Source organism: Colobus angolensis, unplaced genomic scaffold (assembly GCF_000951035.1).
Source record: "Colobus angolensis palliatus isolate OR3802 unplaced genomic scaffold, Cang.pa_1.0 Scaffold465, whole genome shotgun sequence".
In the NCBI taxonomy this organism is placed as follows: Eukaryota; Metazoa; Chordata; class Mammalia; order Primates; family Cercopithecidae; genus Colobus; species Colobus angolensis.
The window spans coordinates 146,871-162,316 of record NW_012118099.1 but is presented as its reverse complement, the minus strand read 5'-3'; the positions used below and the strand labels follow the sequence as shown (position 1 = coordinate 162,316).

The following is a 15,446-nucleotide window of genomic DNA, read 5'->3' as shown; positions in this document are numbered from 1 at the left end:
CCCAGCTACTTGAGCGACCAAAGTGGGAGGATCGCTTAAGCCCAGGAGGAGGAAGTTGCAGATTGCAGTGAGTCCCAAGATCGCGGGGCTTACTTATGTGAGATCCTGTCTTTAAAAAAAAAAAAAAAAAAAAAAAAAGATGACACTAACAAGTGTTGGTAAGGATGTGAAGAAAAGGGAATCCTGTACGCTACTGATGTCAATGTAAATTAGTATAACCATTGTAGAGGTTCCTAAAAAAAAATTGAAAATAGAACTACCATAGGAACCAACCATCCCACTACTGGACATATATTCAAAGGAAATGAAATCAGCGTATCAAAGAGACATCTGCACTCTCATGTTCATTGCAGCACTATTCACAATAGCCAAGATATAAAATTAACCTAAGTGTCCATTGATGGATGAATGCATAACAAAAATGTGGTATATATACATACTGGTATATAATTTAGCCTTTAAAAAGAAGGAAATTCTGTCATTTGAGACGACATGGATGAACTTGGAGGACATTATGCTAAGTGAAATAAGCCCAACATGGAAAGACAAGTATGCCATGTTTTCACTTATATACAGAATCTAAAACTATCAAACTCATAGAAGCAGAGAGTAGAATGATGGTTGCCAACAGCTAGGAGTGGGAGGTAGAAATGGGGGATGTTGGTCAAAGAGTAACAAGTTTCAGTTAGCATCAATACATTCTGGAGATCTGTTGTACAGCATGGTGACTATAGTTAATACATACGTGAAAGTGGCTCAGAGGGTCAACCTTAAATATTCTCACTACACACAAAGAAAACTGTGAAGTAATGGAGATATTAATTAGCCTGATTGTGGTAATCATTTCACAATGTATGCATGTCTGAAAACATCACATTATACGACATAAATATATACAATTCTTGTTTGTCACTAACATTTGCTCAGTAATGCTGGGGGTGGGGAAAAGGGGCCAGCTGAGCTAGTCTGTTACCTGGAGGCTCTGGTAAAGACTGTACTTCTGAGATCATCCAGGTGGTTGGCAGAATACAGCTCCATGTAGTTGTAGAAATGAAGTCCCTGTTTTTCTTCTATTTTAATCTTGTCATTTTCGTTATTTGGCTGGAGTCAGTATTTCCCAGCTTTTAGGTTTCTATTGTAAACTCCTCCATTTGAAAAACTACTCCAAGTGATTACATACCATTGCAGCGGTCCTACTCAAAGCTTACTTGTAAGAATTTTTAAGGCCAGGCACGATGGCTCATGCCTGTAATCCCGGCTCTTTGGGAGGCTGAGGCAGGCAGATCACTTGAGGTCAGGAGGTTGAGACCAGCCTGACCAACATAGTGAAACCCAGTCTCTACTAAAAATACAAAAACTAACCGGGCATAGTGGCATTCGCCTGTAATCCCAGCTACCTGGGAGGCTGAGGCAGAGAATCGCTTGAACCTGTGAGGTGGAGGTTACAGTGAGCTGAGATGGCACCACTACACTCCATCCAGCCTGGGTGACAGAGCGAGACTCTGTCTCAAAATAAATACATAAATAAAATAATAATAACAAATGCAAGCTTTTCTAGTTTTATTCCATTCAGAGCTAATTATATTTGTAAATAATGGTGCTAATCCAACAGTTCTACCTTTATGTCACTAATATGTCCAAATTGCACTTGTGGTAAAGCAATTGCTGCAGTTTGCAACGTCTGTGCATTTCTTAAGTTGCAATGAAAAATAGTTTACTAGATTTATTTGTTCTCTAAGTTTGTCTCCATATTGTCAACCAGTGCTGAGTACATTGCACTATGTGGTCGACCAGTGCTGAATACATGGCAAAGATTCATTGGAAATCTCTGATGCAGTCTGTGACTCTTGTTTGTCAATTAACTATACTTTTTTAGTCTTAGCAATACAAAGTGCTGTTGGCTACAGCCAACAGATGAAATATTAATACTTTCCAGGTTCTTGTAATACTTTCAAATATTTTTTAGTTTGAACTTCTTTATGGTTTACATAAATGACATTTAAAAGGTGATATTTGTTGCTTCATTAGACATACATATTCAGAAATAACATACTTTGGTTTTAGCACCTCAAAAATCAAACTCAATATGTAAAAGACTAGTAGAAATTCTTGGTTTCTTATTTCTTTGGAATAACATCATTATTATTTGCTTCCTTACTTTTTCACATTCATGCAAGTTAAACATTTTTACCTTCATAATTTTATGTGATTCACAGTAAATACTTGTCAAACTTACATTTATTACTACATTTATCAAATTAACTCCTTTTCACATTCCTGCTTCTTGATTATTGTTTTTTCTTGACCAAGAAAGGTCTAGTAAAGTTTATTTTGTCATCATTAAATTAGAATAAAATGATGATTTTTTACTTTGCTAGTTTAGCTAATTATGTTAAAAGTGGGTTAAGAAACAGACTTGATGTAAATTAGAATAATTGCAAAATAACATGTAAATATTAAATGCTTACATTTTCTCAGATATTTTGTAGTTTGTGTTGGAGTTCGAAAACAAATCTTAAAATAATGCACAATGCAATGTGGCCCTGTTGTACATGCAATAACAATAATAATAGTTATTGCTATTATTATTTACTAAATATAGTATTATTTACTAAATTCTCTTGTTGATAGCTCCAAGCTTTGGGATGTACTGGGAATTTGATGAAGAATATCTTTAGAAAAGAACTAATATTTTCCTGAAAGTTGATGACATTTTCAGATTCTATATTTTTATTTTTGGGGGGAGGGAGGGTTATTTTGAAACTTTTTGTTTATTTGTTTATTTACTTTACTGAGAATTTAATTCCAACATCTCTATGCAAAATATTTCTGGAGGCATTAACTTTTTTTCTTTTTGGAAATTTGAAGTTGGCTATTTTTTCCCATTACTCTTAATCAAAAGCAATCCTAAGTAATAAAATGTATTAGAGGGCACAAATTGTCTCTCTTGTATATCACAACACTACTCAAATAGTGGTTTACAAACTTGTGTTGGCTAAATACTTTTACCAGTACTGCTAAAATAAGCCAGAAATTTAGAGTAAGTATTTAGAAACTTATGTTTTTGATGTTTTTACTCCATCCCACTGGAGAAGTTTCTTTAACAGGGCATTGTGGAACTTGCATGTTGATCAGAAAGTGCAAATATCTACCACTATTAGCAGCAGATGTGAGGAATCTTTGGACAGCAAGTTCAGTGATTAAAAGATAATATTTGAAATAGTTTCTAACTTCTTGAAAATCAAAAATATGATTAATTATAACCAACTCTGTGAAATATCTCAGGAAACAGCCAAAAGCTACAGGTCAATTTGCCTAACATAATGTACATGAAAACCAGTTTTAGCCTTCAATTTCCCTTCAATTTCTTTTTTTCTTTCTTGATGGCCTGTATTTTTTTCTTTTACATTCATTTGGTATTAAACTCTTTAAACTAATTTATCTAAGAGTATGTCTAACACAAATTTGTATTTCTAGATATTTCTGATATATGCAATGTTTTGTGTTTTTATTGTACTTTAAGTTTTGGGATACATGTGCAGAACATGCAGGTTTGTTAACATAGGTATATACATGCCATGGTGATTTGCTGCACCCATCAACCCATCGTCTACATTAGGTATTTCTCCTAATGCTATCCCCCCCTTGCCCCCCACCCCGTGACTGACCTTGGTGTGTGATGTTCCCCTCCCTGTATCCATGTGTTCTCAGTGTTCAACTCTCATTTACGAGTGAGAACATGCGGTGTTTGATTCTGTTCCTGTGTTAGTTTGCTGAGAATGATGGTTTCCAGCTTCATTCATATCCCTGCAAAGGACATGAACTCATCCTTTTTATGTCTGCGTGGTATTCCATGGTGTATATGTGTCACATTTTCTTTATCCAATCTATCATTGATGGGGTCGGTTTGGGTCGGTTCCAAGTCTTTGCTATTGTGAATAGTGCTGCAATAAACATACGTGTATGTGTGTCTTTTTAGTAGAATGATTTATAATCCTTTAGGTATATACCCAGTAATGGGATGGCTGGGTCCAATGGTATTTCTGGTTCTAAATCCTTGAGGAATCGCCACACTGTGTTCCACAATGGTTGAGCTAATTTACACTTCCACCAACAGTGTAAAAGCATTCCTATTTCTCCACATCCTCTCCAGCATCTGTTGTTTCCTGACTTTTTAATGATCACCATTCTAACTGGCATGAGATGGTATCTCATTGGGGTTTTGATTTGCATTTCTCTAATGACCGACGATGATGAGCTTTTTTTCATATGTTTGTTGGCCTCATATATGTCTTCTTTTGAGAGGTGTCTGTTCATAGCTTTTGGTGTTTTAGTCATGAAGTCTTTGGTGGGCTTGCTTTTATAGCCTCATGAGTTTCTTTTGGTCTTCTTTTGAAGATGTTTTCTTTTCCTTAAAAGAAACATCTTCATAATTTTTCATAATTTATCTTTAGTTAAACACCTTACCTTCATAATTTTTTATAATTGACAATAAGCACTTGTCAAATTTGCAAAATTTGTTACTAGATTTATCAAATTATCTCCCTTTGCAATTCCTACTTATTGAGTATTGTTCTTTTAGGCTGCATGTGCTTAGCTGTACCTTATGATGCATTTTTATTGATAATATGAATTTGTTATTTTCCTGAGTGGATTTTAAAGTAGATATGCCCAGTGTGATTTTGTTAGCTGTTAAAGAAAAATAAATGTCTGAAAATATTAATCCTGCTTGGGAATAACTTTTGTTTTACATTAAAGTTAGACCCAGTTTGGATGGCACTACTGTATATAGCTCAGCACAGCTGCTGACTTAAAAAAACCCATTTGTTTTACATTCTGATGAATGTGGATTATTAGAAGCAGATCTTGCTATACACCAATAGCAATAGACAATGACATTTTGTGTCTATGACCTATCTTTTGCTGGATATTTTCCCATTGCCGCTCAGATCTGCTTCCCATTCTTCTTCACTTTGCCCCTGTACTTTCTGGCTTCTAGTTTGGTTTGGCAAATGGGTAGCACAGGCAGATGACTAAAGTGGAGCATGCAAGGAGACTGAGACTGGAGTTTCTATCCTCCAGGCTCCCTCTTAGGGAGCTACCACAGTTTGGCTGCATTTCTGTCTTAAAGGCCAAAGCTTTTTATTAAGCCCATCTCCTCAATAGTTATTCTGTCTTGGTCTATCTTCCTCTTCAGCCCTAAGAGTGATAACAGTTTATTTTGTTCTGTCCCTGAGAACACAACCATCTTGTTTTGTAGCTCTGCCCATGTCTTTGGAAATAATTCCTTCATTCAGGTACCCTATTTGAGTGTGCCCTGCATTTCCTACCAAAACTTTGACTGATCTAATGATCAATTTTTAAATGTAGCTATTTAAAAAATGAAAGACAACAAATGCAGTATAGATATGGCTACCCATTTCATTACTTCATTTTGCTGACTAAAACTCCACTAAACACAAACAGGATGTCTTAGTTTTGGTTATACACTCATAGAATATACTCAGATATGAATCAAAAGGAAAAAATTTCTGGGTGTAAAAAACAAGCAGAGAAAGCACTATCTAAATGACAAAAAGACAGGAGACATGAAAAGGAGTTTACAAGAAACTTTAAAGAACAGACAACAGTGATATGATCACAAGTGATTACATAAAGTTTCCTATATACTAGGCTCATTCTAAGAAATTTACATATATTGAACTATTTATTTCTCACAGGAACTCTATGAGGAAATACTATTCTCATTTTGTAAGTGAGGAAACTGCGGCACAGAGCCCTTAGTCTGGTTGTATAGCCTATTCTCTTAGCTACCGTGCCATGCTGCTCTTTCAATGATTTTGCTGATGAAACTGCCAAAACATAATAAAGACTAGATATATGGATGGATACACTTATAATAGTAACTTTTTGTACTTATTTCCATAATATCCTTATAGTTTACTTATTTAAATTCTTCCTTAGTGTAGAATTATTCTTAAGCCTAACTTTAGTTCTTGCTATTCTTTTCCAAAAATAATGAATTTGCATAACATATTGTTTGCTACTATGAGTACATTTGTATGCTAACATACATTTAATATTCCTTTTAGAATTTATGATTGGTGAATATGCCTGTTAACAAATCACCTATGATTAATACATATGGAGGCATATCTTCACCTTATCATGAAGAGCTCTGGAAATTAAATTTTCAACATTTAAGTGGAGAAAGGAGTCATAAATCAAGGTAAGCTAGAAAATAATTATAGGACCCATATGTATTGTAGAGAATTGAGAAAATGTGGAAAACTGTGAAAAATAAAAATTCACCCATAGTTCTCTAACCAAAGATTAAAATTTTAAAGTTTACTGTTTTTTAATAGCCTTATTTATTATAATTATATGCTTTCTAAAATTTTGAATTCTATACTTTTTGTTTGAAATAATTATCTCTTCTCATATATTTTCTTAATTTGTCATAATAATGCATAGATTGCATGAGAAAATATTTGATAACTCCTGTATCATGAAGCATTCTATTTAGTTCTAAGATCTTTGATATTTCAAATTTAAACAAAATAGAATGTTTTTCTATTTTGAAATATTTCAAATTATTTCCTTGGGATAAAGTTTCTACAAGGAGTGCAAGAGCACTCATTCTTTGTTAAAAGAACTTTCACAAAACTTTACAGTCACAAATAATGTACTTTTTCTAGTTGTTTTCTGTGGTATCCTTGTCCCAATACCACAGTGATCCATACTGTAAAAAAAGTGGCAGGAAAAGTTATTATCCACCTAGAATCCTACAGAGAAGAAAATAAAATTCAAAGTATATCATTAAAAAACTGAATGGTTTTGCTACTAGTCATATAAACATAATATACTGAAGAAATATGTAAAACTGGTCAGTGCATCTAAATGGTGAAGGATGCTACAAATAAAAAGCAACAGGACCTAAATATACACACCATGACTAGATCATTCTGTTACTAGTAGGATATAGGTAAACAGTGGAAAAATAATTTGTATTGAAATGTTCAGAGTAGTTTTAATTAATTTAAAAATTGAAAATAGCAAATGCTTTATAATATAGAATAATCAAGTCAATTAAATGTATCTGAATAGTAGAATACAATAGAAATGTTTATAAGAAAAAATTGAAACAGAGATTAGTATACAATGATTAAACTGATTATATCAAAGGTGTATTATGGATACCACAATTCACCAAGAATGGAGTATAATCTTTTTCAGCCTACCAGATAGTAATAGATGCTATGCTAGAAAGGAGCAGGTTAGATTCTTCATTTAAACAAATTTCAAAAGCCCTGAATTTAACAAACCGCAATTGTTTTCTTTACTCCAAAAGTTCTCAACTTTTTTGTTTGTTTATTTATTTATTTATTTATTTTTAGAGACAGGGTCACCCAGGCTGGAGTGCAGTGGCGTGATTATAGCTTACTATAACCTTACTATAACCTATAGCTTACTATAATCCTGGGCTCAAGTGATCCTCCAGTTGCTCAGCCTCCAAATTTTAGCCAGTATGGCTGGCCAATTTTTAATTTTTTTTTTTTTTTTTTTTTTTGTGGAGATGGGGTCATGCTTTGTTGCCCAGTCTGGTCTTGAACTCCTGGCCTCAAGTGATCGGCACTCCTTTTCCTCCCAAAATGTTGGAATTACAGGCATGAGCCACTGTGCCTGGCTCAGTTTTAAATATGTTCATGTATAGTATAAGTCCGCATTAGGGGAACTGATACAGTTTGGCTCTGTCCCCATTCAAATATCATCTTGAATTATAATCCCTATGTGTCAAATGAGGGACCTGGTTGAGGGGTGATTGGATCACAGGGATGGATTTCCCCTTGGCTGTTCTCATGTTAGTAAGTGAGTCCTCATGCAATCTGGTTGTTTGGTAAGTGTCTGGTGCTTCCTCCTTCGCACTCTCTCCTGCCACCATGTAAGAGGTGCCTTGCTTCCCCTTCCCCTTCTGCCATGATTGTAAATCTCCTGAGGCCTCCCCAGCCATGCGGAACTGTGAGTCAATTAAACCTCTTTTGTTTATAAATTGCCCAGTCTCAAGTGGTATCTCTGTAGCAGTGTGAGAATGGACTAATACAGAGACAGAGCTAGCCTTGCCACCACTACCTATACAACCTGCTTCATCAGAATGAACTCATGGAACACGTTTTAAGTATTATTAATTTCTGTTCAATGTCCAAATTTTTATTAGGAAAAATAACTTGCTAGATCAAAATGTGTTGTTAATAGATTACAATTTCTTAAAAATTGTGCGTGATTTTTAAGTTTTAAGAACTTGCTGAAAAGTTAGAAAAGTATAATGGCATACATGCGATAGAATTTAAGATGTTGGCGTATTGTTATGGGCTGAATGTGTGTGTCCCCACACAATTCATATGTTGAAGTCCCAACCTTAATGTGTATTATAGCCACTGCAATTCACAAAGAAGAGAGTATGATCTCATAGCAAACCAGGTAGAAATAGATATTATGCTAAAAAGGAGGGGTTTAGGTTCTTCATTTAAACAAATTTGAAAAGCCCTGGAGTTAACAAAGTGAAATTGTAACGCAATTTGATGGTATTAGGAAGTGTGGCCTTTGGGAGGTAGTTGGGCAAAGATGAAGTCATGCTGGTGGAGTTCTCATGATGGGATTAGTGTCTTTACAAGAAAAGGAAGAGCTACCAGCACTTACTCTCTCCTCTGTGTGAGGGTGCAGCAAGAAGGCAACTGTCTGCAAGCCAAGAACATAGCCCTAACCAATACCAGCCCATGCTGGCACCCTATCTTGGATTTCCCAGCTTCTGGAACATGAAGAAATAAAATGTTTAAGTCACCCAGTTTACACTGTTTTGTTATAGAAGCCCCAGTAGCCTGAGACACATATTGTTACATTTGTTTAAAATACTTTTCTTGAATAAAGAATACTTCAAGAACTGCAGTTTCAGCTGTTTAACCCTGTATGCTTTCAACTATAATAATTGTGGCATATATCATTCCAGTTCATTTTTCTACTTTAATATACATGAATATGAAATTGTATTTTTCACATTTATTAATGTAATTCTACCTAATACATTTATCTGTGACTTAGTTTTTTAAAAAATGCTACATTTTAACTTTAACCCATATGGATAATTATGTATTTTCTCCATTTTAATGGCTGAGAAATTCTAATATATTTTCCTTATTTATTATTTTCCAAATTTTTGACAACAAAATCAATGCCATAGTGAAAATCATTGCATATTTCTCCTTGTGTATGTGTGCAAGTGTTTCTTTTTTTTTATGTTTTTATTTTTACAGACAGGGTCTTACTCTATGTCCCAGGCTGGAGTGCAGTGGCACAATCATAGCTCACTGCAACCTCGAATTCCTGGGCTCAAGAGAACCTCCTGCTTCAGCTTCTGGAGTAGCTAGAATCACAGGCACATGTAACCATACCTGGATAAAGAAAAAAGTTTTTTTTTTGTAGAGATGGAATTTGCTTCGTTGCTGAGGCTAGTTTCAAACTCCTGACCTCAAATGGTCCTCACCCCTCAGCCTCCAAAAATTCTGGGTTATAGATGTGAGCCATTGTGCCCAGCTAAGTATAATTTTTGATTTATTATTTTAAAAAATTTACTTGGTGCTTTCTATGGGTCTCCAAAAGTATCTGAAAAAAAAAATACACATACACACACGTATATACACACACACAGACACATATTTCCTTCCCCAGTCTATAAGAGTATGAGAGTATCACTTCCCCTTGTCTTCACCAACACCTAACAGATCAGTTTGGGGAGACTTAACATCTTTATCATAACCATATTATAATTTAGAAACATGGCATATCTCTTCATTTATTTATTTATAAAAATTTTCTCAATACAGTTTTAGTGTTTTTATTTTTATATGGGTATTATCTTAGATTTCTTAATTTTTGACAATATAATAGGTCAAAAGTGACACTTATAATGAATTTTTTAAGATTCCCTAATAACTATGTGACTATCATTTTATGTTTGTTGCTGTTAGAATTACTTCTATGTGTTGTCTTATTCTTATTAATATGTTGGTATTATTAAATATTTATTGTAAATTCTCCCAAGGTATGCCTTATCCTTTAACTTTGTTTTAGTTGTGCCTTTACTTATATGGAAGTCTTAAAAATTGTTATAGTTATTATGTTTTTAAGATTCATTAATGTTGTTGAGTGTAGCTATATCATTTTTATTGCTTGTTTTACATTTCACTGTTGCATTTTATTAACATACTGCAAATTATCCATTAATTCTGTTAATTTTGGACATTTCAATTATTTTCAGTTTATGGTTATTATGAACAATGTTTCATACATTGCTGTATGGGCACCATGACATACATCTTAATGTACAGACTTATGAGTGGAATTGCTGGGTCAGAGGATATGTATATAAAATTTAGTGACTAGAACATAGTAATTTTTATAAAATCAGATACCTCAATCTTTTAGGATTAGCCTTTTTTTTTCCTGTATTTTGGTTAAAAAAATCTTTCCCAACCACAAGAGCATATAGATAGTCTTGTATATTATTTTCTAAAAACCTTATTGTTTTCTCTTTCATGTCTGTAATCTATGTGGAAATTTTTATAAATAGTATTAAACACAAGCCTGATTTTCTTTTTAAAATGTGCATAGTCAATTCATCAATACCACAAAAGGAAAAAATCCTTTCTCCACTATTTCTGTAGTACAATTATTGTATAACTCATGCGTTCACATGTAATTGATATGCTTATCTGCTCTATATTCTGCTTCACCGGCCCATTTGTCTAATGGCCACACCAACATCACACTGCCTTAATTACTATGGTTTGGTAATAACATTTAATATTCAATATGATAGATTTTTCCAAACTTGTTTTTCTTCAGTGGTATCTTGCACATTAATTTTGAAACCAGCTTGTCGTAATTTTTCTTTTCAAAAAATTGCAGGGAGTTTTTAATTGGATTTTTCAGAATCTATAGATCAATTTGGGGAGAAAACATCTTTATCATAACCATATTCCACTTTATAAACATGGTATATCTCTTCATTTATTTAGTTATTTATAAAATTTTCTCAATACAGTTTTACTTCTTTTTTCATATGGGTATTATCCATCATTCTCATAGCAGTATTGTTCACAGAGGCATTGTTAGATTTATTTCTATGTATTTAGTATTTTTGATGCCATTTATAAATTATATGCATATATAGATTTCTAAAATTTGTATTTTCTAACTTTTTTTTTTACCAGAAAAGAGAAGTAAATTTTTATATATTGATTTTACACACACAAATATTGCTAAATTTCCTTATTAATTCTGAATATTTTTGTCTTCATATTGACTTAAAAGGAATATTCTAAACATTTGACTGACAAGGGACTATTAACCAGAATATATAAAGAGCTCAAACACCCTAATAACAATATACCAAATCATCTAATTGAAATATGGGCAACAGATCTGAGTAGACGTTTCTCAAAAAAAGACATAAAAGCTGGGCGCGGTGGCTCACACCTGTAATCCCAGTACTGTGGGAGGTCGAGGCGGGCAGATCATGAGGTCAGGAGATAGAGACCATCCTGGCGAACACCGTGAAACCCCATCTCTACTAAAAATACAAAAAATTAGCCGGGCGTGGTGGCGGGCGCCTGTAGTCCCAGCTACTTGGGAGGCTGAGGCAGGAGAATGGTGTGAACCCGGGAGGCGGAGCTTGCAGTGAGCCGAGATCACCACTGCACTCCAGCCTGGACAACAGAGCAAGACTCTGTCTCAAAAAAAAAAAAAAAAAAAAAGACATACAAATGGCCAACAGATATATGAAAAAATTCTCAAAATCACTAATCATCAGAGAAATGTAAACTAAACCCACAATGATATATTATCTCACCCCAACTACACTGGCGTTTATTAGAAAGACAGTAATGGATGCTGGTGAGGATATGGAGAAAGAGGAATGCTCCTACACGGTTGGTGGGAATGTAAATTAGCATAACTATTATGGAAAACAGTATGGAGGTTCCTCAGAAAACCAAAAATAGAATTGTCATATCATCCCATAATCCCACTGCGGGATATGTGTCCAAAAGAAGGGAAATTAGCAGATTAAAGAGCTATCTGGGCTGGGCATGGTGGTGTGCTGGGCACCCGTTATCCCAGCACTTTGGGAGGCCCAGTTGAGTGGATTGCTTGAGCCCAGGAGTTTGAGATCAGTCTGAGTAACACGACAAAACCCGCCTCTACAAAAATTACAAAAATCAGCCAGGCGGCTGGGCGCCGTGGTTCATGTCTGTAATCCCAGCACTTTGGGAGGCCGAGGTGGGCGGATCACGAGGTCAGGAGATCGAGACCATCCTAGCTAACACGGTGAAACCCCGTATTAGCTAAATACAAAAAATGAACGGGACGTGGTGGCAGGCGCCTGTAGTCCCAGCTACTGACCCAGGAGGTGGAGCTTGTAGTGAGCCGAGATGGCGCCATTGCACTCCAGCCTGGGCGGCAGAGACTCTGTCTCAAAAAAAAAAAAAAAAATCAGCCAGGCATATTGGTGTGCACTTGTAGTCCCAGCTACCCAGGAAGCTGAGGTGGGGGGATTACTTGAGACCTGGAGGTAGAGATTGCAGTGAGCAAAGACTGCAGCACTGCACTTCAGCCTGGGCCACAGAGCAAGACCCTACCTCAAAAAAAGAAACAATAAAAGAGATATCTGTCCTCTCATATTAATTGTAGCATTAGTCACAATAGCCAAGATGTGGAATCAATCTAAGTTTCCATGCATGATAAATCGATAAAGAAAATGTGATATATGTACACAATGGAATATTATTAAACCATAAAAGAATCAAATCCTGTCACTTGCAACAACATTGGTGGAACAGGAAGACATTATGTTAAGTAAAATGATTCAGGCACAGAAAAATACCGCTGTTGTCACTCATATGTGTGTGCTAAAATAAATTGATCTCATAAAGGTAGGGAGTAGAATGATGGCTACCAGAAGCTGGGAAGGTTGAAGAGGTGGGGAAGAAGAGAGGTTGGTTAATGGGGACAACATACAGTTAAATAGAAGGAATAAGATCTAGTGTTTAAGAGCGTAATAGGGTGACTATACTTAACAACAATTTATTGTATATTTCAAAATTACTATAAAAGTGATATTGCAATGTTCCTAACACAAATAAATGATAAATGCTAGAGGTGATGGATATTATAATTTACCCTGATTTGATCATTAAATATTGTATGTTTGTATCAAAATATCACATATGTCTCATAAATATGTACAACTATGTATCCACAATCATGAAAAATAAAAAGTAATAAAGCAAAAGGTAAATCTAAGTATGTTTGTATTTTAAAAAGTATAATATTTTTTCTCAAACTTTATCTGGTATTCTACCTTATGTGTTTTATAATTTATCTCCACTAAAGTTTATTACCATTTTAAGTAATCAGTGTTCCTTTTTATTTCCTGTTTACCATTTTCATTGCTTTTTAACTCTTCTTTCTTCTTAGGCCTCCTTTCTGGACTTGTTTATCATTTGCCTGCTGTAAGATATTTTGAATTTTCCTTACTGTCTACAACAAAAATCTCTGAATATATCTTTTATTTGTCTGAATATATTTTTTATTCTTATTCTTGAAAAATGTTTAAAACTGAACATAAAATATCTTTGAGTAATTATCACTTTTATTTTTTTTTTCCTCTAGAACATTGTTGGTATCATTTCATTATCTTACAGTTTCCATTATTGCTGTTGAGAAGTTAGCTGAAATTTTAATGTCATTTCTTTAAGATTATTTTGGCTTCCTTCCCCCAAACCTGGCAATTCTAACTTTCTTATTGTCTTCTGTTTTCTTCAGTTTTACACTGATGTGTCAGAATATAATGTTAAAAATTATAATACTTAGATTTGATGGAACTTTTTGAATCTGTGGATGTATCTTTCTTTCATCATTCCTGAAAAATTATTTGGTATTTTTTATACATATATTGCATTGACAACCACATTTTTTCTTTTCTCTCCTTTTGAGACTATTGAATATATGTGTATGGGATCATCTCATTAAATCTGTTACATCTTTTATTCTTTCTTCTCAATTTTCCAAATTTTTATCACTTTCTACTGTATTTTGAACAATTTATTCTGATCTGTGATTTGTCTTTCATGTGACTAATTTTCCCATTCTCAAATGTATCCATTGAATTAAAAAATTATATCTTACATTCTATTAATTTATTTAGTTTTCCTCAAATCTGTTATGTAGACTTAACGTTTCAGGTTCTCTGCAGATCTTTTTAAGTATGTGGGATAAGCATGATAAATTTATAATATGTGTCTGATTATTTCAGTGACTGGAGTCTTAGTAGGTTTGTTGTTTCTGCTTGTTCTCATTTCTGCCATATTTTTCCTTGTATCTTGTCATTATTCACTTTCCTTTGGATGGAAAATATTTCTGCATGTTTTTTGAGAACTAGGATAAATGCGTCCTCCTCCAGAGAATCTTTGCATTAGCTTCTCTGCCAGGCACCTGTAACTGTACCAGCTTGGGACAACTGAAACTAAATTCACTGCCTGAGTTTTCTTGGCCAACAATCTATGTTTGTCTAGGGTGTAAATCTGGGTCAGGACCAATCTTCTCAGCAACAGTTCTTTTTCTTTTCCATTCTCATTCTTTTTCTGCTAGATGCCAAGGTAGCCTTCTATGTGGCTTCCTGAGGTTAGGAAGAGGGGATCTTGCAAGATACTACATACTTTATGCAAATAATCCTAAAGGAAACTATACTACAATTATTATTATTATTAATTTATCCACTGACACCTACTTTGGTCACTCAGACTTGACTTCTTTCCTAACACCTGTATCTCTGCTCGAACTAGCTGATATACAGGGTTCTCTGGCAAAAACACATATTATGGGAAGAAAATAAGCATGTCTAGGGTTCTATTCCATTTCCTTGTTTGAAGTATTGTTGCCTTACATTTCTGGTGAGCCCTTCCCCAAGAAGTGATGTCCTTGCTTTCATCAAACCTTTTGTTATGGCTTCAGTGGAAGATTAACCCATTGTCAAAAAGAAATTTATGTGCATGGTTTTAAGATGAATCTATCAGACTCATTTACTTTTACTTTCATTGGCTAATGACGAAGATAAACTTTGAAGCTCTTTTTTTTTTTTTTTTTTTTTAAGCCAAATAATGCAGGCAGTTTGTCTATCTTTGGTAGTTAAATACATAAATTTGGGTATTGTTGCCTCTGCCTACCAATTAACCCTCTTTGGGATTAATAATTACATTTCACAAGAGATGACATTACACTTGAGAAGCTTAGTTATTTCTTTTTTTTTTTTACATGTCTTTATAACTTTTTATTATTATTATTATACTTTAAGTTCTAGGGTACATGTGCATAGCGTGCAGGTTTGTTACATG

The 15,446-nt window shown here is 34.3% G+C and overlaps 1 protein-coding gene across 1 annotated transcript in view; it reads left to right on the top strand.

Annotated features, from left to right (window-relative positions):
• Positions 1–15,446, top strand: part of TMEM232 (transmembrane protein 232) — a gene marked incomplete at its 3' end in the record, with an annotated part of 213,786 nt that overhangs the window by 63,543 nt on the left and 134,797 nt on the right. The window contains exons 3-4 of the mRNA XM_011958287.1: positions 5,721–5,755; positions 6,093–6,229. Of these exons, the coding sequence (XP_011813677.1) occupies positions 6,111–6,229 (119 nt within the window). The remainder of the gene's footprint in view (positions 1–5,720; positions 5,756–6,092; positions 6,230–15,446) is intronic.